Genomic DNA, 24,031 nt, shown 5'->3' with positions numbered 1-24,031 from the left:
GCATGAGAAAAAATACGGGGCAGCATACGTGTGGACACAGCTGCAGACGGCAGTGCTCCCAAAGCGTAAAAACTATGCTGTCTGTATTACTAAAACGAATAGTATACAGCCTATGTGTTTGACAACTATTGACATAAAATGCAGAAATTTTAAGTACTACTCAACTTCAAAAAAATATATCGCTATGATAGGCCATGGAACGAAGATTGATAGCAATAACGCGTAGTGACAGTAGACGAGCGTTCCTAGATAAACTAACGACAAGGAGAAAATATGGTCACCTAAAGTAAGACCCGCATCGTTTTATACACGTTTCTTTGAGTCATTTCCTCTGACCTGTTTACAAGATACCATTTTTTACGGAATGGCCGCATCACCGCGTGGAAGGGACTGAGTTCTTGGAAAACAAATAAGAGAGCCCGGCCCTGTATGCGTTCTTAGAGTAGGTCCCTTCCCCAAAAATGAACACTTGATTTCTGTGCGACACATCGTCCGCTTTCTTTAAGGCTTCCAGAAATGCTAAAGCGTGTGCGAATATTGATGTTTAACCGAGAGCAGTTCGCAAATGATGTTGCTACAGGTGTAGTTTTCCAAACACCTGGTAACTCCAGGTCCCACCATTCGCCAACACTAACTCACGCATTCAATCCTGATTTCACTGACTGATTCTTTCACCAACTAGTCGTCACCAACCTTGAAGTGGTTATCTCAAGTAACCTTCCGGTGAAAGTATGGCTCAAACATTTATGACGAAGTTCATGTACTCTTTATTTGAACTGTCGGAGCATTATGCCTTCGTACGTTTTCTTGAGCGTACGGAAATACTTCTCTCGACTAATAAATGCACAATGCGCGAGTGCCAACGCCAACGGCAATTGTGGATGCAATCGGTGAAACATGTGTCTCCCGCAGTGGTTTTGTAAATTTCCCATGCTTGCACCATGTCATTGGTAGCTGCTTGAAATTGTAAACCTTTTGAAATACGATAATCAAGACTAAAACCGCAAAATGAACCTTTGTAAAACGTTTTTCCAGTTTACTCGAAAAAATACACTGCCAGCATCAAGGCCGCCAAGGCCGCTTGGCTGAACCTATGTATACTAGCAACCGGCGCAAAAGGCCTTCAATAACATATCGCAATCCTTTTTTTATAATTACTCTGGTGTGGGCCCACTGTATGCTGATGGTACAGGTTTATTCTTGAGATTCATGTTAAACAAAAAAAAATACACGAAGGTTGATAGAAAAGTGCGTTTTGGTATTTTAATAGAGCAAACATTCACAATATTGCATCAAAACGGTAATAAATGTCAGAATTTTATGTTCGAAGGAAACAGTCTGGTTAAAAACCGTGCTCTTAGAACAATAATTTCTTTGTGTAGTTCAGTTGAAGTTTACGTAGGCACTTTTGTTCCGATAATATAAATGTCAGATATTTTATAAAACTCCTTCGGTGTGTATATGAAGAGTCAATGAAATGGAAAATTTATGTCGAATAGAAAAAAAGTTTAAGAAGGAGAGCAGTCGGTTGGTAATTTTCCAGTAAGATTATAAGGGTATGCTCGAAACGTCCAGGCGTTAAATTGATGTTTCAAACAGAAGATTTTTGTTGATATCTGAAACCTTTTTTAAGGTGCTTGTACGCAGCTTCGGAGTTATGGGATGTGCCTACACAATATAATAGGGCAATGCTTTTATAGCGCTTCATTAAATTTTACAAATTCGCTGCGAACGTCACTTCATCACCCCTTGTAAAGCCTATTCCATAAGCTCTCACATGTCGAGGAGGGAAGCCACAAAGTGTGAATGTTCAAATTTTACAAATTCGATCTGAACATGAGTTTATCACTCTTTGTAGAGCCTGGTGCGTAAACTCTCACATGTCGAGGTAGGAAGCCACAAATTGTAAAGGTCATTGGCTGGCACGAGCGCGTTGGACTTATAAAACCGCCGTCCTTTCATGGGCATTTAATTCACAAGAAGAAGCGGTTCCGAAAATGGCCGTAGTTTTTCCTATGTTAGCCGCGCAGGCTTTTTTCCGTACAGTTGGAATTCTTATGGCTGGTCAGACATTTACTGAGGACAACCCTGCTCTGGGAATTTACCAAAACGAAGCCAAGGCAAGTATTTTTAAGCTGATTTTTATAAGATCGTCGGCCATGGATGTGAAAATCGCAAGAAAGCGAATCATCGAGTTCAGAAACTTTATTTATCAATAATACCACCATTCAGTTACCAGTTTTACGTACGATCCTAAAATGTGAATATTTCTCTTTATCTTCAACCTACTACTCATACATATTGCACATGAATTGTTTTATTGTGTCATTTCTCTATACCATTCCATTTAAAACCGTACCCGTTGGCATAGAAAACTAACTTTGAAGGCCCTGTTAGCCCAGGTGCTGCTTTCTTTTATTCCGAGAATAAACCATTTCTCATTACTCTTGAATTATATTGCTGTAAATGTTTTTTGTGACATTCCAGTTTACCAACTAAAATGGCTTGAATGCTTTTATTCCTGTCATCAAATGTTTCTTAACGTTCCCTATGCCATTGAAAAACTGTTATGAGTATAGTAAAAATTACTTTTGAGTGATATGCAAAGAAACGGCATTGTTTGTGTATAAGGTCTGACCAAAAGTATCCTACAATTTTTATAGGGCAATATATTTATGCCAATGGAGATTTAACACGTTTATTCCATGTTTGGTTCAAAGAAAGGTCTCCCTACATAATGCTTAACAATTCGAACTTCAAAGATTTTAGACGTACAATATCCATCTTCTCCTTACAGAACCTTCTCAAGACCATTAAGAAAAAGACAAGTGATCTTTAAGAAGTTTAAAAACAAAAACGTATTATCAAAGCAGCAGAAGCCTCCTGTATCCACTGCAGAACGGCCGCCTGTCCAATGTCCTCAACCATGCCTCTGTTGCCCTAGTTCAATCTTTGTATTCGCAGGGTTCAATCTTTTTATTAGGTAGTGCTCTGTCACTAACAATAATGCCTGTTACGAAAGCAAGGAACCGCAGTCAGCAAACAAATGTATTAAACTGCAATACTCTATATATAAAACACGTAAAGGTTTCCGTTTTGAGAAGCATTATTGCCAGTGTGGGGACAATATTTTGAGCACTACCCCTTTTTCTGTATATTTGAACCAATTTGCTTCTACTGGATTTTGAATATACGTCAATCAAAAGAAATGTTCGAACCTATTGCCCTAAAAGGCTTTTCTTTCTGTTTCCGGTGTCGCGACAACAAATGCACCCTATACATTGATTTTTTTTGTTGTTTGTAAAAAGAGCCGGCTCCATTTATTTGATTAGGCCCCAAAATGACTCATTTCTACCAGTTTTGTAATCCTGAATTCTAGGAAAGTGTTTTAGGGCAAATTCGATGCTTCAAGCACGGCAAAATTGAAAATTTTATCATTTTACTTTATACTAAAAACAGTTTTTGGCCTTATTACGTTTTGTATATTGGTAAGCGTAAAATTCGCTTGCCTGGCTTGATATCAACTCTATCAGGAACATTGTAATATGAATATAATTGCAACTACGCGAAGAACAAATTTAATGTAAATCTAAAATGCAGTTGGCCGTGTTGGTCGTTTCAAGATATCCAAAAAAGGGACACACGTTAGCTTTAAATTGCAAAAAAATTACAAAAAAACATACGTTATGCTGTTATGGAGACCTAACTTCTTAATGCGGCTGTGCCTGGTTTACAGCGCTGGAGCCGAATGCTCAACTCGGGGAATTCTGCCCAGATGTTTTAGCCAAGCACAGTAAAGTTTGAAACATAAACCAAATGTTGTTGTTTTTTTGCATTTACCGCGATTTTTATTAGATGCTCCTATGTGTTTGACCCGTAGGTAGATCACTGAATTGTCTACAGATATAGCTTATAACAGGTACTCAGTCTCCACTACTACCCTTGACTACCACGGCAGAGAACACCGTCCTTGTCCTGTTGAATGTTTGACCGCCATAGCAGGCTCATTTGAAATTTTTCCTACGTCTCAGATCTCATTTGCAACTGGTCTGCTTTGTTTTGACTCAAAACATCTTTTTGACATCCAACTAAACTTCCCAAAAACGCTGTCCCGGTATATGAGAAAAATAGGTAGTTTGACTCCTTCTCCCAGACTCAGTTATAAAATGCGAGGCGAGTTTTTGGTCTGATGTTTGCAGCTTAAAATGGCTCCTTCGTGGCAGTAAATGAAGCCTGAAAAATGTTCAACTAACAACCCAGAGAACAGGCTGGGTTTCGAAAAGGGTACTCAACCTTGGATCACATCCGTGTTGTCAATCAAGTGATAATAAAATCAGCGGAATACACTCAACCTCTTTGCATGGCATATATAGATTATGAAAAAGTGTTTAATTCCTTACTCCCTGCAGACTTGTTGGAAGCACTAAAAAAACAGAAAATAGAGGAGACTTTCATAAGGCTTCCAAATCATACATGTAGGGAATGCACGGGAACGACAATCCTCCGCAAACGGAACGCAAATTCCATATCCAAAAGGGAGTAAGACATGGAGATTCCATTTCACCAAAACTATGCATAGCATGTCTGCAGGAGGGATTTAGAATGTTTGATTGCGAAAAGGTAAGATTACGGGTAAATTTGGATTACGTGAGCAAGTTGACATTTGCAGATGACATAGTCTCGCTGTGTGAGACTGCAGAACACCTGGAAAACATTCTTGAATAGCTACAATCAGAGAGCACGGCCACGGGGATAATAAATTATGAATAAGTTTAAAATAATGACGAATAAGCATGCGAAAACGTTGTTTTCAGGTTAGGAAACAAAGCGCAAGAAGTAGTAAAAGCAGATAACTACCTTGGATAGATGTTCCCGGATTATTCCCACCACTAGAAAGAAATCGTGTGCAGAATAGGTATGAGGTTGTAGAGCACTCGGCAAGCACTCCCAAATAATAAAAAGTAAGCTACCTCTGTGACCCAACGAAAAATCTGCGACCAGTGCGTACTGCCAGTAATGGCATACGGAGCTGAAACTTGGCGCCCTACTAAAGAACTAGAAAACAATCCTAGGTCGGATCAACAGGCCATGAAACAAATATTGTTAGGACAAACACTCAGACATAGCAAACTAACCATTTAGATCAGAGAACACACTAAAGTAAAAGATATCATTGTTCAAACAAAAGGGCCCATCTCCCCGCGAGGGGCACTCAAGTAAATGCGTCGCATAGGGGGTGGGTGTATTGCGTTAACGTTTAGTGTTTGGGGAGTTGGTGGTAGTGAATGCGTTGTATCAGCAGCTTCTTGACGTAGTTTGAATGAGTCGAGGATGTAAGGCGCGTTGGTAGCCTTTCATTCTGTGTCGGTTTTGTGGCGCAGTGGGAAGAACACCATGTACCTCGCGTTCCGCCCACAGGTAGTGAATGCGTTGTATCAGCAGCTTCTTGACGTAGTTTGAATGAGTCGAGGATATAAGGCGTGTTCGTAGCCTTCCATTCTGTGTCGGCTTTGTGGCGCAGTGGGTAGAGCACCATGTACCTTGCGTTCCGCCCGCAGGGTCGTGGGATCGAAACCAGGCGCCGGTAAGTATTATTTTTTTATATAGTGTAAGGGGAGGGATGCGGACCTGTTGTTGATAGCGGGGAGGGTAGCGTGATGTGGGAGCGGAGGAGTGGGGGAGAGGGCGCACCTGGAACGACTGCTGCGGACGCCGAGGCACGCCAACGCCGGGTGACATCGTGAGTTAAAGAAATGCTGTGCATTTATTATAGAAAAAGAAATTTACTTAGGCTGCCCATGTAGTGAGGCGAAGCGACAACCTGTGGCCGGTCACGGTAAGAGAGTGGATACCAAGAGATGGGTCTAAAAGAAAGGGAAGTCCTTTAACCCAAACGACGCGAGAAATATAGGAATTCGGGGTAAACTTTGGAGTCGAGCACAGCACGTCATTAGCATTTGGAGGCCCATTGTAGACGCCTTCAGAAGGCAGAGGACCTGAATAGTCCGGTGATGATGATGATGGTAACAATGTTAAAGTAAAATTTCTGGCACACTTATATATATTTCTTAGGAACAACATGTGGTTTTCAAACAACGCATACCAGCTGGTGTGCTACGCAAGTTTTTGACTGTCTAGCTAAGTTCCCAAATTCACCAGTTCAGTAGAGAAGAAACAAATTTTATGGGGACCCTATCTGAAAGCTTTCACCCTGAAAGACCTGGATGAAAATGATTTGTTCGTAATTGTACAGAGATGCCTGGACCTTTTTAAGGAGAAATTGGGGTGTTGTGTATCGCTTTCTCGTATACGTTAAAAAGAAGTCTGGGGGATGCTGACTGAACCAGTGCGCTTTATTGCGTTTTAGTGCTTTGTTCTTGATGACACCTGGTACATTATGTACAGAAGTTCCGAATACGATCCCTTTTATGGCGGTCTTCCAACTTGCGTGCAAGTCACCTCAGCGGGTACTTCTGAGAACGGCGCTTCGGAATTCACTGTAGAAGTTGGAGGAACTGACCGAGTGTAAGTATGCATGCCACACGCTGTGATATACCCCTTTAGTGGCGTATGTTGAAATGGATATTTTAATAGTGAAGCTGTTCAGAAAATTGTTATTTTGCGTGTTCGTCTTTAAAAATAGCAAGAAAATGCAGATCGCACGTGAGCGCATGCCTCGCAGGAACCGTACGGCAGCTAAGCAACAAAAATACACAGCGCTCGCGTGTGCGTGCCTTGCGGCGAACGCCCAGCCCTACGCCGCGACCAAAGCATACCCACAACCGGGGAGTGGCGAAAATTGCTCCGACCCCCCTACCAGTTAAAATAAAATACAGGAAAATTCGAAGGGCACGTGTATGCTTTCCACGCGACGATCGCCCAGCGTCCCCGCCTCACCCTTGTCAAACCAAGCATACGTACTTCGAGGTTTTCGTCAACATTTTCACAAAAACCTCCAGCGTTCATCGTAATTGTGTCAACACTTGCACTGAACAAGAAACATTCGTGTTTGCTCCATTCGTGGAAACATTGACTTGGAACGAGAGAGACACGTCATAGCGTACGCCACTTCAAGGTGATGTCCAATGATTATATTTCCAAAAAAATGAAGGAAGCCCACTCTTATAGCAAGAGCAGAGTAAAGGTTGTTGTTGAGGTAGCGAAGAAGAAACAAATCAGCTGCATTTGTGCGATTAGACCGTGGTGATGGTCGTGAAGGTTGCGTAGAGCTTCGTTACCCTCAAGTCTCATGCGTTACTGCGAGCTTCCTTCATTTTTTTTTCTTACCAAAACATTACAATGGTAGCAATCAGTACACATATTTAATACATTTGCAGTTTCGCATCTTGATTATTGCAAGTATACCTTTTTCAAAGCGCTTTAAGAACCTTAAGGGTAAATTTTAAACTCTAGCGCTAGGTTTAAAATTATTTTTGTACTTACACATCTTCATTTATGTGAAGTATTATTCGGTTGTGTACACACCGTATTCCTGATTTCAACCATACGACCTTTTTGTTTGATGGATATATTCTGCTTGTACCCGCCCATGCCTTTCAGGAACGTTACCGCCTCAATGATGTCTTCTCCTGGGTACGAAGTCCCGAATGTGATCAACGTTGTAGTAGACGAAAGTAAGTGCACTGGAGTTTGGGAACATTGGTAGGCTGAAAAGTGTTAGAAAATGTTAAATGTTTGTTTTTCTGAGACTGTCACACCTTCCGTAGTTTGGGATTGCGTCGCGAATTACAACTGCTTTGTTGTCGCCGGAGAAGTAAATTTATGGCTTTGGAGACAAGGCTTGGCGCGATACAAGAAAACCTAATTAAACTCTAAACAATTCTAGAAGTTTGTCTTGAAAAGAAAAAAAGCACAGGGACCGAATACGGGGGATGGATCCCTCATCGGCAAAGCCGATGGGAAGCGCACTGTGACCCAGCTCAAAATGCTTCACCCAAGCATGCCGTTTTACGCCATCGGGGAACGGCCTACATAAATTCAATATTTATTAAGGGGAATTAAACATGATGATTAGCTTCAGCCAATCACTAACTCTAGATACGTGACAACAAAACAAAGCAAGCAAAAACAAATGCTCATATATCTTTCCACTCGTGGGAGAGAATACTTCACCTGTCCCACGGCCACACCCGGCATGCAGTCATTGGCCATGCGACCGCCTCGGTTCTTTTAAAGAATGGGCTGGCCACCCAAATGCGTTTCTCCAGCCAGCCGACTTCGCAGGGCATAAACACGAACAGTAAATACAGTGATTTTCGAAGGCGCATGCGCGAGCAGGTTAAATGCACGATGCCTCTCCTCTCCCTGGGTTCCCCAAGAAATTGTGGACGGCAGGTGGCTGACGACCTCAGCGAAGATTCAGCGCGCTTCCATCCACCCCGTCGATCCCTTACCCCCTCTACGCCTAAATGCTCCAAGGAGTAGAGTGAATTTTTTGAGCATCAACTGGATGAAAGATTGCGCGGTTACCCTGCCCACCTGAAAAACGGGAACGTCCTAAAGCACTTAGAAAATCACTGTCGTGGTGAGAACACAATAAATGCACAAACGCGGATGCACGTGCTACATGCATCATTGGCAAGTTATAGCTGGATGCCGACGCTGAACATCCATTTTCTTCTTGCAGCTAAACACACTGTATGCATACACTAAAATTATCCACGCTATAAGCACTATTTATGCATCGCTGGCGTCTGCAACGCTGAAGAAAAAAACAACACTCTCGTGGCGCGACCAGAGGCACCATATGGTGTGTCCAGGATTTGACCCTCGGGTCCGTGTGGTGTGACAAGTCCGCTCTTCCGCGCGCAAAATATTTACTTGCGATAGCGCGCACCTTTACCATACGGCTAAACACTGCAAGCTAGGTTGCACAGCTCCGTAACGTAGCCCACAGTGGGTGACACGATATACAGTCAACCGTGCTCCGCCTAGACCGCACGCACGTATAGTCATGAACAAATAAAATGTAAACACAAACATATGAACTAAAATACAGAAACCTGAAAAACACTGTTTATGAAGGTTTAGTAAAGGCGCAGTATTGATTTAATTGTAAAGCCATATTTCTGTGCATTTTTACCGTAATTAGGTCACCCGTCAGTTTGACTTGCATGGAAACCAATCAGTTTGATTCGTAAATTGGTGTTCGCATTTCATATGTGCATCACTGTACGGTGATATTTGGCAATCTCCTATACCCGTATCTTCTTCGGCAGCATGAGCAGTCTCTGCTGGAATACTGAGACCTCAATTTCACGGTAAGTTTACTCCTTCTTCTGTGCACCCCAACGCGACCACTGCCCTCCCGATACGAACATAGGACCAAAAAACACCTCCGACGCGTTCCCATCGACACCCCGCCTTGACGCAGCTGCACCTGGAGCTCCGTCTGACCACCGAAGAGGTAGACAGGAGCAGAATAACCGTAGGCCACCCGAAATAACCACTTATAGCCGATTAGCGTTTCACCTGTATTGCAGAAAATCCCCGTCCTCTTACATAAGTATGTTCACGACTGGACAATGCAAAAGTTCGGCGAGAAGGGTGTTACAAGTTAACAGCCACTTCACCAAACACCAAAAAGAAGGCAGCTGTCTTGCTCCAAAAACGTCTGCCCGTTACTTTCCATTCACGCAAAATTTTTGAACAGAAGAGACCGCCGATTTCAATCCGCTTGCCTACCCGCTTGCAGTGATCCCTTTGCCCCACTAGGAACTTTTCCTGGATTCAGTCTACCTGGTGCAGAACAATGTCCTCGTGGTGTGTTGGCCAAGCCACTGCATCCTGTATCTCAGAAAAAAAGTATGGCATCTAGCTTCTGGTGATGCACTGTGTCATCGCGTCCGGCTCCGGAGCTTTATGCCTCCGAAGGCCATGCCCAACTGCGCGCCCTTCTGCGAGCGGGATCGCCCTCAGTGAATTATAGGGCTCGCGGTTTACTACCTCGTTGGTCGTCCCCTGCTCCTCAGAGGGTGTTGCCTGTCTGTCAATCCATTCACATCCAGGAATTACAATTTCGTATTGGTCTGAGAACACATCCTCGGTTCGGCCTCTCGAGTTGGTCCGTGGAGTGAATTTACTGATCGCTCACCGCCAACACCAGGCGCCGACTTCTGAGCCACCTTGCGACCATAAAACAAACGTTGCGACGTTTATACTCAGCCGGCAATGCGGCTTCGCCTCAACCAGCCTTTTTATGAGCCCGTAGGATCAGCCCTCGATGTTGACCGCCCGCAAACAGCCCCCAAAGCTGGGCTCCACGACAGCAGTCCTGCTTTCGTCGGAGACTTGTTCTTTGCATTCATGCTCCCGTGTTTGGTGGCGGTCGCAGTTTTTTTATCGATGGGCCACCGCATCGGGCGGCGATTCCTGCAGCCGTGGAACGTCCGCAGTGGGATTTACGCAGGCGTGTCCTATTACCTCCGCTTTGAATGAAACGGCCGTTTCGTTAGTGATCGGCTGATACGCCTATGTTTCCTCACACAGCTTTTCTACAGCCGCTAAGTGCGGCGACGACTGCTGGGCTATTTTGCGCAGTCCTATTAGATCAAACGGACGCTCCAAATCACTACAGTACTCCCGAGCAGCTCTGCCCTAGGCTTCCGCCATTGAAAGCGAATCACCCTCACTCGCCATGATTAGCTGTACGATGTGAATTGAAGTTAACGCTAATACATGGCCTACCCTAAGGGCAGTGATCGTGCAAGGACAAAAAACTGACCCTTCTTACTAGGGGCTGTCGCCCGTAGCTTTGTCGCCGTCCTCCCGTAATTTTTTTTCATTGCTGGTCGTCACTATACCTTATCCATGCCCAATCTTTGATATCAGCAGTTGCTTTTCTGATAAGTTACAGTAAGTTACAGAAACTGAACTGACTGCGTGAGATGTACCCCTCCTCTGCGAAGCCGATCATGCAGAGCACTGTACTTGTGCTCAAAACTTCGTACCAGACCCGTGCGTGCTGTTTAAAGCTGTCGGTTTCCACCCCACAACCATCGAACACTAAGTCGCAACTCCTAATCTATATGGTTCGCCACAACCCCTCAATAGTTATCTCTACGTGACAAGAAAACCAAACATACACAAACGCTGAAATATCTTTTCACTAGAAGAAAATACAGGGCCACGACCTTCTCACTTCTCCCAACACATCATTGTTGCCACCGCGATCGTCTCGCTTTCATCGCGTTCTTCGGAAAGAGCACACCCGGACTTGCCCTTAAGCCCCCTCTCCCAGAGGGTTTCCTCGACCAGCACACACTGCAGCCCTTTCACATGAACAGGAAAGACAGGCAGATACGAGAGCGCCCCCGCGATCCAGTGCCATCCACGTCCTTTCCCCGGTCCCCTTCGCTGCAATACCGTCGCACAGGGCAGGTGGCTGGTTCCTTGGGGAATGTCCGTCGCACTTCCGCGTATCCAAGGTCCCTTATAACTGTTCAAAGGAACTTTTTCTGCGAGTACAAGATAATTTTTAACTGGATAGACTACTTAGCTTGCTGAGACAGCCACGACTACGTGAAAGAGTGTACGTTCTGTATTTTTAACTACAGAGATTTCCAAATATCCTATAATTCGCACTGGCTAATATTGTGGGCGGTCATGTAAACAGTCTTTATTTTTCCCCTAATATTGTTGTCTTTACTGACCCACACCAACCGGCCAAACAAAAAATCTCCGTATGCTGAAACCGTGATTGACTGCAGTGGTCTCGCATTGGTAACTCAACATGGCAATGCACGATATAGGACCTTTCTATGAGCAACCAATTGTAATCCAATAAAGTAATAGTTACTCTCAGTCCATCACGTGACATGTCTTGGGGCGAACGGCAATTTTACAAATATCTGGATAGACATGGGCGTCCGCCCCTGCTCTGAATATGCGCGTAGTAAGAACAAGAATGACTAACACCTGGTTAAGGAAAGGTACCTCAAAGACAACTGCCGATATTTGAAAGTCCAAACCAAGGCACGCGATTTTACAGTAAAGGCCACCAAATAAACCATCAGCGCAAATTGATTGTTGAAAAAACTTGCAGTGCAATACCATTAGTAAAAGAACAACATGGATCATTTGTGTGCAAGGAGTAATATTTAGACAATAAATAGGCAACACGGCAAACAAGAAGACACAACATAAGAAATGCAGATGAAGTAAAAACAAAATTTTAAAGCAGGAAGGAGGAACCAATTAAAGTTTTAGTTTTTTCTCCATTCGATTTATGTTTCAATTTAAAGTGCCAACGTTTCGTTATAGCTGGTTATAGTTGGTTTAGCAGAGTTGGCAATGTCTGTGCAGCACCGTATATCAATTCTTTATCTGTCCAGATAAAGAGTGGGTAAACTTTCCTTTGTTGCACCCATGTTGATAACGCTGAACAATTACACGTTTTGAAGCGACCAGCTCGGTTTCACAGCTGAAACTTTGCTCGTACGATGAGCTTGTAAAATACTCCAAATGATTTAGGCGAGTTCCAGTTTTGATCAGATGAGTTTGGATCACCTATTTCTTGCTATTTTTGGAAGCCCATAAAGTTTTTTTAATAGTAGCCTGATGTGGCTGAAAAGCACCCACGTTAGGCTGGTAGTGAAAAAATGACGATCTCCTTAAATGTGCTCCCAATTTTTCAGGAGGCAAGGGGTTACATAATTGACAATGAGCATTTATTAAGGTCCTTCCATCCTACTGGGGGTGTGTTTGATGAAGCTCAAAAACTGTATGTATAATGAAAAGGCACCTTTTAGAGGTCACATTCGAAGAGGAAATAATGGTAGTTATGGCCGGTGTGGAATTATTTTATCCTTCTAAAACAAATTATCCATGGGCTATTTTTTTGCTTTTTATGCCCTTACTAAAATTGATTACATTTTAACCCGGCAACATGCCCTAAGAAATTATAAAAAAAATACACCTGGGGCCTTTTTTAATATTAGTCACTTTATCCAGAAAGTCAAGCAAACGAATCATGATTATTGTGCTTCAATGAAACAGTAGCTTACGAATATTACAACAATAACCAGTGGGGTTATATACCACAGGTTGATCTGTTGTGCGCTACTTGCTTAGCCGAATTTCTTGTTTGTGTATTCGTGGGTTAGGTGGATGAAACTTCGGTAGTGCCTGATTTATAGAAGGAATGTTTGTTGGGCAAGTTGGCACCAGTTTATAACAGAAACAGACGAAAGACGATGGACTAAGATGGGCAATGCGTGTTCTGCCTCCCATATCTTCGTAGTCCGCCGTGTTTGCGTTCTGTGCATAAAAAGCTTGAAAAGGCTTGAGCTACGGCCTTTTATACTCACCAGAGATGTCTATTGCCAGTATGAATATGTTTTTAATTGTTACTATGTGCAAGAAAACAACTTTAGTACTCTTGTATGATTGGGGGAAATATTTTTTAGCGCACATTATTCAAGTCAAACGCCCTTCCAAGCGACAAGTAGTACCCGCAATAAGAAGGTTACGCACTGATAGGGTGGCATTAGTGTGAAGGTTAGGGAAAAAAGATTCCCAGTTGTTGCTACAGGCTTCAGCATATGGCAGCGCGCGAGCAGATTATAACAAAAAACCTCTGTCCACGCTTCTACGGTAAAATGCTTCTCTAATTGTAATCCTGAATATCTGCAGTCAAAAGAAAATTTTGCATGGTGGAAGAAAATTGGGCATTTTTTGTTTCTTGTTTTTCGGAAAAGAGGTAGTTTCGTTTTGTTAGGTATCCCCATTCTTGTAAATTAAGTGATTGCGTACTATGTTTCTTGTCACCGTTTCATTGCTGCCTTATGCTAGGATATAATTACCGTTGTTTCGGAATTGTGATCAGTTGTTTGTTGGAACTATTAAGAAGAATTGTTTTCTGTATTGCAAATGTATTACAGAGACGAATTTTGCACCGTTCGTTTTAAAATTTCTCGCTTTGTCATCGCAAGTTTCTTATCGAGGAACGAACAAATGAATATCAAAATGGCTGTTCAGTTTTATATTGTTCATAGAGAGAGATAAAGTTCTGTCTCATTCTTGTTTTTTTGTGCAGCATGGGATATCAGGTTTAACCTTACTACTATCTACCGAGAATGTAGCAGCTGCAAAATATTCCGCCACAGCTACGCCGATGGAGGTAATGTACCGTAATTTTGTGTTAAAGAAATATTTCAGTGCCTAAACTAAAGTAAATTGCATTGCTAAACTACAATGGCCTTACCGTGACCTTCCATGGGATACGCTAGCCATTTTCATGAAATTACGAAGTCTGGTGCTAAATTATATCCTTTACTTAGGTGGCAGTTAAACCAAAAGCGGTTTCACATATTCAATATTAAGAAATATTTTCTACCGGCTCCCAAAGGGAGAAAAATTTCACGAAATATAACGTTATTCTACAGGCATTAGATGGGAACGTCCTTGCTGCAACATGGAACAGCAGACTTTTTTGTTTGCGGTTTACAACATCAGTTTTTGGAACAGTATTTTATTTATTGCTCTAAAGGCAACGCCAATTTTCCGCATTTTAATGGCACGTTCCAAAAGGATAGCTGTATATTTACAGGGTGTCCCAGCTATCATGTACCAAGATTTACAAAAAAGATAATGGCGTAACTCGAAGGAAAGCTATTGCATAATGTTTGCAGTACTGTGGAGAAGCAGATAGTATTTTTCTCGTTCATGAGAAATAATAATTAATAACATAGTATTATCTAACTCGAGAAGTACTATTCACTAAATCTAATCTAATCTAATCACGAAACCTCATTGACACTCATCTAATCACTAAAGTGTCAATCAGGCACTTGTAGGTACCCACGAGGCGCATCTAACTGCGGTGTTTTCAGCGACGAACTAATTGCGCGCACATTTATTTTGACTGATAGAGAAAATCAGCCAAATATGAGCGCGGAATCGCTGTCACGTGGTATTTTTTATATTTTGATGGTTTGGTTTATCCATAAGAATAAATGAGTATTCACTTAGTTCGTCGGTGAAAATACCGCAGTTAGATGCCCCTCGAGTGTACCAACAGATGCCTTATTGACACTTCAGTGATTAGGACAGTAATTCTCGAGTTAGATAATTAATTACAAATAATTATTTACTTCTTATTAACGAAAAAATTACTGTCCTCTTCTTCACAGTACTGCAAACATTGTGCACGAGGGTTTCTTCAAGTTACGCCATTGCTCTTTTTTAAATCTTGGTGCATGATAGATGGGACACCCGTATAGCCAACACAAAGTCGGCCAATCCTTTCGATTCGCTGATTTTTAGGCTGTATATTAGGACGGTAATCTGAAAATGTGAAAGTTTTTAAAGTGAGAAATAGGTGAATGAATTATTTGTCATTGCAGAAGCAGGAACTCGGTGGGTAAACTACAACGTGCAGGGAAATAACTGAAATATGCCGGAGTGCAGAGTAGCGTAATGGTGTGATATCTCCCGGAAATTGAAATTTTCTCGTCATGGAGTGGTTCCTCTCTGCATACTGTATTATAATGGCCACCTGCAACCTCCGGTAACCCAAAACAAAGACGGCGTTTTTTTTTGGAAATATTTGTGGAACTATAGTTGTTGAACAACAATTTTTAGGGCATTTTTAAGAGAAATGGCGTCGTGAACTCTGTAAGAAATTGCACGGATGGACAATTTTGTCTTACTGTATAGTACACCGCAGTTAGTAGAAATCGCCACCATTAAATAGGTGCCTGCGAAGACATTTCACATCCACCTAAAACCAATTCATACAGAAAGAGATCCAGCACTCCCGGTAGCTTCGTAGTCGGAAACGGTATCCTTGTCAACGATTTGAACAGCGTACCACTGCCTGTGCAGTTCATTTTCTCGACCAACTTAGTTAAATGAGTGTCTGGCCGATTGTAGCGTACAGTGAGTTGATAAACAACTTAAAATGACAGACCGCTGTTAATCGACCACTTATTGCGGAAATACGCAAGGTGGAATAAGCCACCAAAACAAGTGTTTGACGCCTACCTAGAATTCATATTAGGTGAATTACGTTCCATAAGTGTTATTAGAGACTAGGTTCCTGGCAAAACTAAGACTCAGAAGCTCACTCAAATCGGCGCCTTCGTATAGAAACTGGAGAAAGACGTGCACGCACACTAAGTTTCATTTGGCCGGAGCCAGAATGTTTTGGGCTCGCTTTGTTTTTGCAAATACACCCAAAACATTTGCTGCGGTAGAATTCTGTTGACAAATTTAGAAATATTGGCGGGATTATTTTTTGAAACGTTTCCAACATACCTTTTCTGTATTTTAATTTTAACAGCTGTTTATTTGCGCCCCAGCCTACATACTCCAAGGGTAGGCACAATGGCCGTGAAGCGAAACTTGTAGTCCTTTAATCCCCAAGGGAAGTATCTGGTTTATAGCGGGGTGGCATGAACTCTCTTATCCAGACAGATTAAGCATTGCCTCATGCAAAAGTTGGCTGAACCACTGTGCGGCGGTTAATGCAAGAAACAGAAGTGGGATATATCTTTTCACAGTGTTTTAAGTTTCCAGTTAGCGTAAGTCTAAAAATTTGGTTGTAGTTTCCGCGTTCACAAATTAGTGCATCACAAATAAAATCTTCCTTTATAAAGTTTGTTCACATTTCCTACATATGTAACTGTTTTACCTCTCTCTAAACAGAAATTGGACTAGCTTATAGGCTGCTACAACTGGGGAAACTTTTGTAATTCAGAAGCCATCAGTTTAAAACAATGTCCAAGGTGATGCGACAGTGTGTTCACAGCTGCTTTTTAAATTTTGAGAAATATTTGGTCATCAATGTTCTATTTCTCTCCAGGAAAACAAATCATGAGAATTTATTCTCTTTTGTTTCCGTGCCTTCAAGCCATACTATTTTCTCCGAGAGAGAGAGAGAGTTTATATAATTTGTCATTAAATAATTTTGTTTGAGGTGCGGCAATTTTTTATGGTAGAAGCGAGTCGGCAAGTTCCAGTAAGGGCGATGCCATCATATTTTAACCATTGACGGCTAATTTGCCGTTTCACATAAAAAAGGTGATGCGCAATATGCACGACCACTTGACTTTTCGCACTGATGCTTTATTGGACACTTTTTCATGTTCTTGATTGACGCCTCCATCGCAGTCGTCTTCATTCAGCACAAATTCTTTCCTTGAAAGTCTCAAGCCAGTAGCATCATTATAAACTTAAGAAGCACATGCTGTTTGGGATACCCTTGACCTTGCAGTCCATTCAGTCACCAATCTCCTTACTGGAATCCGAGCACGCTGAAATTACTGTTTGCTCGGTTCTCCCGGTGGCTACCTTACACGACATTACCTCTTACCAGCCGAGCCTATTTCCTGCTATAACGGTCCTATTGGTAGGCCAAATAGAGTGCACAATTTCAGTAGGGGTATCACGAAGTGGAAAGAGCAGTTGTACTTAAAAGGCCAGAAGCCAGTGCTTCCTACAACATTATAGCAGGTAAGACAGGCTTACGCAAACAATCAGAACCTGAATACTCAGCGCCTGTACTGTGCTTGTGAATGTGAAGCTGCCTTTGTTGAATTCCACTAACGATTATGCTAACGAAGCGCTTTGACAGCGTACCAGTTATAAGCTAAGTAACGCAAAATAAAATATTTTCGTACAGAGACAATAGTGTGCCACGGATTACAAAATATTATCAGTAATTTATTCTAAAGTATTGCAATCTAAATCTTTAAAGAGGTTCCACGCACGCATTGAACTATTGGTGATTGCATGTTTTGGGGACGCTCTACGCGTAATACAGACCGTAGGCGCGAGGGTGGGTAACTGCCTCAGGTTAACCTTTAACAACCTTACATAAAACGTCCTCGACCGCTACCTGCCACTCGACGCGCGAGTACTGCGATGTGCCTTGGGATCTCGTCAGCTTGAACTGGGAGATTCTTTAACGGGAGGATTAAATGAGGATTTTAGGCCCAATGTCACGCTTTGAGGTCTAATATCGTCAACCAGCACTACATGACATCAGCACTCATTGTACTAACCTAGTGCTACGTGAAGGGACATGTAGAAGTAGTAACACCAATTGCCGTGATCACGTTAGGCCTAATTTCTTATGTAATGGCCCTTTCTTGACACCTATTAAATGAGCAAACTGCTTCATGTTAGTAGAGTGCACGTCCCGGATTATAGTATCGGTCATCCTGCTCTGAAAAGTACACAGACAACAAACTGCATTTCACTAGTTGCAATTGCGGAAGAATCAGTGTCAGTTTTCGCATGGCTTTTGGATATGGCCGATTAAGACTCTGCGATTTGAAATGCATCCGTATACCGCGCATGGGTGACTGTTCAGCACTTTGGCCTGTTAATTAGGGAGTTGTAAACAGTGCGGACTTCTAAAGATTGTCTGATCGCTCCTTTATTTTGTTTTCACATCAAAAATTGACTTTTTGAATTCTTTTTGCCACATGAATTTAACGCTCTTTTGTTATGTAACAAATAATATTTATGCCGGCCACGCGTGAAAAGTGGGTGTAAAATTGGTGTTTTGATTGGGAAAAAAAAGGCGAGTTGCAGGTTTTCTGAGGGATGGTAGCATGCTGTAAACTTCTTGGAATCTGCTACATGTGCCCAATTTCTGATTGCCGTTGCACGCATTTATGAAGAAAAGATCTGAAAAATAGCGCTGCGTACTTATTAACATTTACTATCTTTTTTCGCAGGCAGGGGCTGTTCTTTGCGGCAGCCAAAGCAAGCACTTGATAAAGATATAACGTGCTGCCATTTCGTGTATGATTTGGTGTGTGGTACTTCCAAGAAATACCAGTTGTATGATGAATGCAAATAAATGGCTCGAACCGGTTTGGTTCTGGACATTGAAGCTGTGATATTTTGAACTACCTAAGTAGGATAGATGCCTGTCCAAGTTCCTTCCTTATGAAGGCAGAAAAAAACGTTGCCGTTAGGTTTTCCCTCATCACTGGTCCCTAACGAGATTTTGCAAATATTTGCTTTGTTTTCACGTGCAGTCTCACCCCACACACTTTTTCTCTTCCACAAGGTTTGTTCACGTTCAAAACATGTCTTACTGAAGAGCTGAGGGGATTGTGGACCTCTACTTTGTCTATAACGTGGTCTTGGTACGGTATAACTAGCAAACAAGTATTTTGTGATTTCAACGTATTTGTCGTCTTTCCCTCCCCCAAGAAATATTTACTTCTATTGCGCCGAAACAATTGCTGAGCACAACATCCCGCAGAGAACTTCGCTTTTATGGAATGAATAGAAGACCTAACTCATGATGTTAAAGCTGTAGCTACACGGACTGTAGCACGGACTGTACACACATCCTACCAAACCCCAAATGTGGACGCAAAGCTCATTCACATATGGGAGGCGCGCCACGGCCTTACCCGCAGGTGGATGCGCCAGAGCCACAATAGAAAGCTTCCTATAAACATTTCACTGCTGTCACAACAAGCCGCTGAGTACGCTGAGGAGTTGAGCAGAGAAAACTGGCCCCAGGTGTGCGAGAGCTTGCAAGGCACTCTTACTACGCGCAAGACATGGCACCTACTAAGCCACCTTCTTGATCCCCTCACCAGCAAAGGGGAGTCGAACCGAGCCATGGCCCACACCATACACGCGTACTCTGGCACACCCGACCAACATATCCAATATCTTTAAGACAAATACCTACAAACAGATACAGCTGACCCTCCGCTACCATACACAGGCACCCCCAACGAGTCCCTCGGTCGAAATATCCAGCTCTAGGAACTCAGGGCTGCCTTCGAAGAATGAAAAAAAAAAAAACAGTGCTCCTGGACCCGAACAGGTTACTTACAAGGTCCTCGCCAAGATTGGGGACAGTAAGTCTATAGAAAAACTTTCGAATGAACTTATATGATATCCTGGTCACAATGTAACGACATCACATTTAATAGTTAAACACAATGTTTGTGTGAAAAGAACATATCTTGAAAAGCACCCCTTGAAAATGTTCTTCAAAAGCAGCCGAAAGCAATCACTTTATTGAAATCCATTTCGGTTGCCCAAACTTCATTGTTTGAAAAACAGCCATCGGCTTCACTAAAGCAATGCATCTTGAAAGGTGTTTCAAAAAGGTGTTTTTATATTTTATTTTGGACGAGGCAAACTCTTCAATTTACTTCAATCCCGGTTTCTGACGGAAAACTTTAGGACAGCTTTGCCTGAAATGAAAAGAAGAAACAGATTTATTCTAATGTGGCTATTTAGTTAGGTCGCTCTCTATTTTTATCTTTTCGAACAGCGTTTCTGTCTTGCGCAACACGGTCGCTGAGTCTAAACTAGCACATAGCAGTTTGAGAACTATAGATTCAAGTTTCAGGTATTGATGATCCTGTCAACGCGAGGTAATAAAACCTTTGAATCTGAAGGTATCCGGAATCGTGAATCTTTTATGCGCTATTCTTTGGCCTCGTACCTATAGTACTTATTCTCGATGAATCTTCTGTTAGGAGAACATATCACTAAAGATCCCGGGAACAGAAGCACCTCTACGGAGGTATGGTTTTGAAGTCAATATTCCCCAATGGAGTACTGCAAGCCCCCTAGTGCCCCATTCGGAAATCAACCCTACATAAACAGATGCACCGATCATATTTATACGAGTCTTTGTGCATGCTCATGCCGGGGCCGTGTGTGTTTATTTCCGGAGGCATGCGATATGAAACGTGTCACCGCCAATGACGGCACTCCCATATGAGTTTTTTTATGGGGGCGACACCGAATGCTACGCTGAAGTTTGCGGCCGCCATTAGTGTAATTTTGTTTTTGGGGAAGGTATATGGAGTCCAGCGTTACCATTGGGACACTGGGAGCTGCTACTGACGGTGGACGCCGGGACTCCGAATTTTTCGCTCAATGAACCATTCTTTGTTTGGTAACATCAAAAATAAACCCTCAATGTTGAGCCTACCGCGGAAATGAAGTAGCGGGAACGACACGCACTGCGAAAGGAAAGAAGAGGATCAAGTTTACAGCTACCACCGTTGCTTCTGAACTACGAAAAAAACAACAAGGTGGATCAGAAGGATAATAAACAGGCAAAGAAAGTGACGGTCTTTTGTCTCTGGCTATAGAGGGTGCCCTAGGTAAGATGAACGAAGATTTTAAAAACAGCTGTTGTGTAACGTGAAGAAAACCAACTGCATAACGTTTCCAGTACAGTGGAATAGTAGCCTGTAATTCTGTCGTTATTTATATTTGATTAGATAAATCTAAGTATTTTAACCCTCAATAAACACTGTCCCAGTCAATAAAGTGTCAATCAGGCGCTCGTACGTAACGACCAGAGGCATCTAACAGCGGTATTTTCACTGAAGAACTATACTCCTTCATTTTAGGATTTGTGATAAACGTTTCGATAAGGGTTTTCACTTTTTCCTTCACGTGTGCAAGCACTGCGAAAGTTATCGAAAGGACGCTGATCAACAGCATGTTTTTCTCGTCGCGGCAGATACGGCTTCCCTTCCTGCTTTGCTTTTCTGGCTTTCTTGTTAAAGTTGCTTTCGAATACCTTCAGTGCTGCAACTGAAAGAGAAAAGGACAATAGCCGCTGCATAGCTGTAATGGCGTAATTTAAGCGGTCGAACAGTGCCAAGACTGGTCAAGAGTAAAAAATCTTCCGAGCAAGTTTTCACGGATTTGATGTTCATAGAGCAGTAATGTTTGGCGGGATATTTGGCGACCTCCTCATTTAAGTACTGGATATGTTGGTTGACTGAGTTTAGCAAGCTTATAATTTCTAAAACAAAAACAACGAAAAACGTTTTGCAGTGTCACTTTACTAAGCTGAACCGTTAGATTTTGTAGGGTAGCGGTTCCGCTCAGAGATTGCAACGTTACGAACCTCGATTCGAATTACCTCATCGCTCCTGTTTTTAACTGTTTATTTGTTTATTGGACTCGAAGAATAGTAATCTTATATCGTGTGAAATTATTCATGACATATTTGGCACTAAAAACTGTATTTTGGGTAATTTAGTTCCTTGAGGCCCGCTTCAGCTGCGTCTTTGTGCACTTCCGCGGTTTTGTCTTGTTTATATCGCTTTCAGGATCCCATATAGGTAAGCAAAGGGCAGGCTGAGCTAGCTCGGGTAAGCATATATGCACATTATTCTTTACAACTGCGGTTGTTTGGTCCATGTTTGCTTGGTACTTGCTGTTATTTATTGCAATTGCGGGGACTTAGGGTGCTTGGGTAGGTTTATGCAGTGATTTATTGATGTAGCTGGCTCATAATACCGGTTGTGGGGCCCAACAAGAGACACTCTTACAACTTAATTATACAACATTAATTGTACACCCGTTATTAATTATACGCCCGTTAATTATACGCCCGTAATGATACGCCTTAGTTATACGCCCATTGTTTTACATATTGGCCGATTTAATACTTCCTCTTTATATGTTGGGATTGTGTTAGTAACTTCCCCCTCCCTACTCTTGCTTCTCAGCTCAACAGACAACAGGTAGTTGACAATAAGGCTTTAACATATATGTTAGCCGCACGCCACGGGTCATTGCAAAATTTAGAATCGCTGTTCGCCAGGATATCTTCTATGACTACCACTTTCCTCCTGGATTCAATTGCCATCAAAAACGGTTGAAGGCCCTTCAACTGGTTTGAATATGAGCACTAACAAGCCATTTGTCCTTCACTAGGAAGCAGCGCTACACACATTCCTAAGCCATGTGCAAAGTATGCCATACAGCATTCGACAATGCACACACATCTCACATACCAACCGACGAACAACCTGTCATAACCCAGACATGTGAGAGGCCAATAGTACTTCTCAGAATAACTGGACGTATTTTCACCCTCTTCGCTTGCTGTTACATAAGACTGGATAGACTAGATAGACAGAATTAAATTAGTTGTTATATCACCCATGGTAGTTAATTCCCTCTTGTTCATATACGCAATACGTATACACTACAAAGATAGTTATACAGCAAGACTGAAATTCTATAATCTACAGAAATTTGTAGCCACGCAAAACGACTACAGTAAAATTTTACACATACTCACTCGGGTATGTAGCGCTACCATGGGATCTTCCCAAGCATTGTCTACTTTAATCGCAACCTTTCCTACTTCGTTCACGTAAAATGATCTTCCGCTGCACCCCGTTGACGTCTTGCTCCCCGAAATGACGTCACAGTAGGTTCCAGCTGGCAGAAATGTCTGGAAGACGTGCTCCAGGATGAAGTTTTCGTTGTTGATAACAATAAAAGTTGCGTTTCCTCTACCAAAACCGATTGCCTGGTACCCATTGTCCCACCAGTTTGTCACTGGAGCATTTCCAGCGGCGTTCCGTAGCTCCACGAGGTTGTATATCTGCCGCCACCTGAACAAAAATTAAAAAAAAAACCTGTAATGAAATTCCTTTCAATTTCAAAAGCTCCTTCAGTTCCTCAAATCCCATATTTTTGTTCAATGCAATTTTTTTCTGCTCAAAAGCTTTTAAACTTTTTGTTGTTTATACACCTAACTATTTTGTTTGAGGAGCTGTTAAAATATATCAGCTAATTTTTAAAGAAGCTTTCGTATCTATGAAACAATTCAATGAGTTCAGTTAAAATAGTACAGTGGTTATACTTTGCCTGCTTCCTCCGTTCTTCGTGTATGCCCAAGCAGAAAATATGTCCTGATAATTACCATAAACACGTGCAAGAGAACTTCAATTGGTGCCTAAGCAGAAATCATTGCCTTCAAGCGACAGCCTCAATAAGCAATTTTGCCCTTGAAAACAAAATAAGAGAACGTGTAAAACTGTTTTTGAAGCAGTACATTGTATTGTAGGGGGATAGGGGATGCCTAATCGCCTCCCGGAAGCAACAATTGAAACAGCACGCAATCCTTTACTTTCAGGAAACGATTATATTTAGCCCCGAAGAAACTCGTAGAAATATTTATACATCTTGAAACAAACTGGAGTCACGCACAGTCAACGAATTTTCAGCCTCGGTATGTATAAATATCTAAGAAAACGCG

The 24,031-nt window shown here is 42.2% G+C and overlaps 2 protein-coding genes across 2 annotated transcripts in view; one reads left to right on the top strand and one right to left on the bottom strand.

Annotated features, from left to right (window-relative positions):
• Positions 1-2,057: 2,057 nt before the first annotated feature.
• On the top strand, positions 2,058-18,832 carry LOC144146492 (uncharacterized). The gene is made up of 4 exons (XM_077678437.1): positions 2,058-2,120; positions 6,368-6,525; positions 7,561-7,634; positions 18,708-18,832. The coding sequence occupies exons 1-4, from the start codon at positions 2,058-2,060 to the stop codon at positions 18,830-18,832; spliced, it is 420 nt and encodes a 139-aa protein (XP_077534563.1).
• A 1,165-nt stretch (positions 18,833-19,997) lies between these two features.
• LOC144146857 (pancreatic alpha-amylase-like) overlaps positions 19,998-24,031 on the bottom strand; it is a 38,497-nt gene continuing 34,463 nt past the window's right edge. The window contains exons 6-7 of the mRNA XM_077678816.1: positions 23,066-23,384; positions 19,998-20,198 (exon numbers count right to left, since the gene is read on the bottom strand). Of these exons, the coding sequence (XP_077534942.1) occupies positions 20,184-20,198; positions 23,066-23,384 (334 nt within the window). The 3' untranslated portion in view covers positions 19,998-20,183. The remainder of the gene's footprint in view (positions 20,199-23,065; positions 23,385-24,031) is intronic.

Source organism: Haemaphysalis longicornis, unplaced genomic scaffold, assembly GCF_048455015.1.
Source record: "Haemaphysalis longicornis isolate Haplotype H1 unplaced genomic scaffold, Haemaphysalis longicornis Haplotype H1 scaffold_7, whole genome shotgun sequence".
In the NCBI taxonomy this organism is placed as follows: Eukaryota; Metazoa; Arthropoda; class Arachnida; order Ixodida; family Ixodidae; genus Haemaphysalis; species Haemaphysalis longicornis.
Note: the sequence above shows the minus strand (reverse complement) of the source record. Positions and strands in the feature narration are given on the sequence as shown.

Coding starts and splice junctions, on each gene's coding strand:
- LOC144146492 (XM_077678437.1), top strand. CDS start 2,058: ATGGCTGGTCAGACATTTACTGAGGACAACCCTGCTCTGGGAATTTAC. Junction 2,121..6,367: donor TTTACCAAAACGAAGCCAAG/GCAAGTATTTTT, acceptor ATTGCGTTTTAG/TGCTTTGTTCTTGATGACAC. Junction 7,635..18,707: donor CAACGTTGTAGTAGACGAAA/GTAAGTGCACTG, acceptor CTTTTTTCGCAG/GCAGGGGCTGTTCTTTGCGG.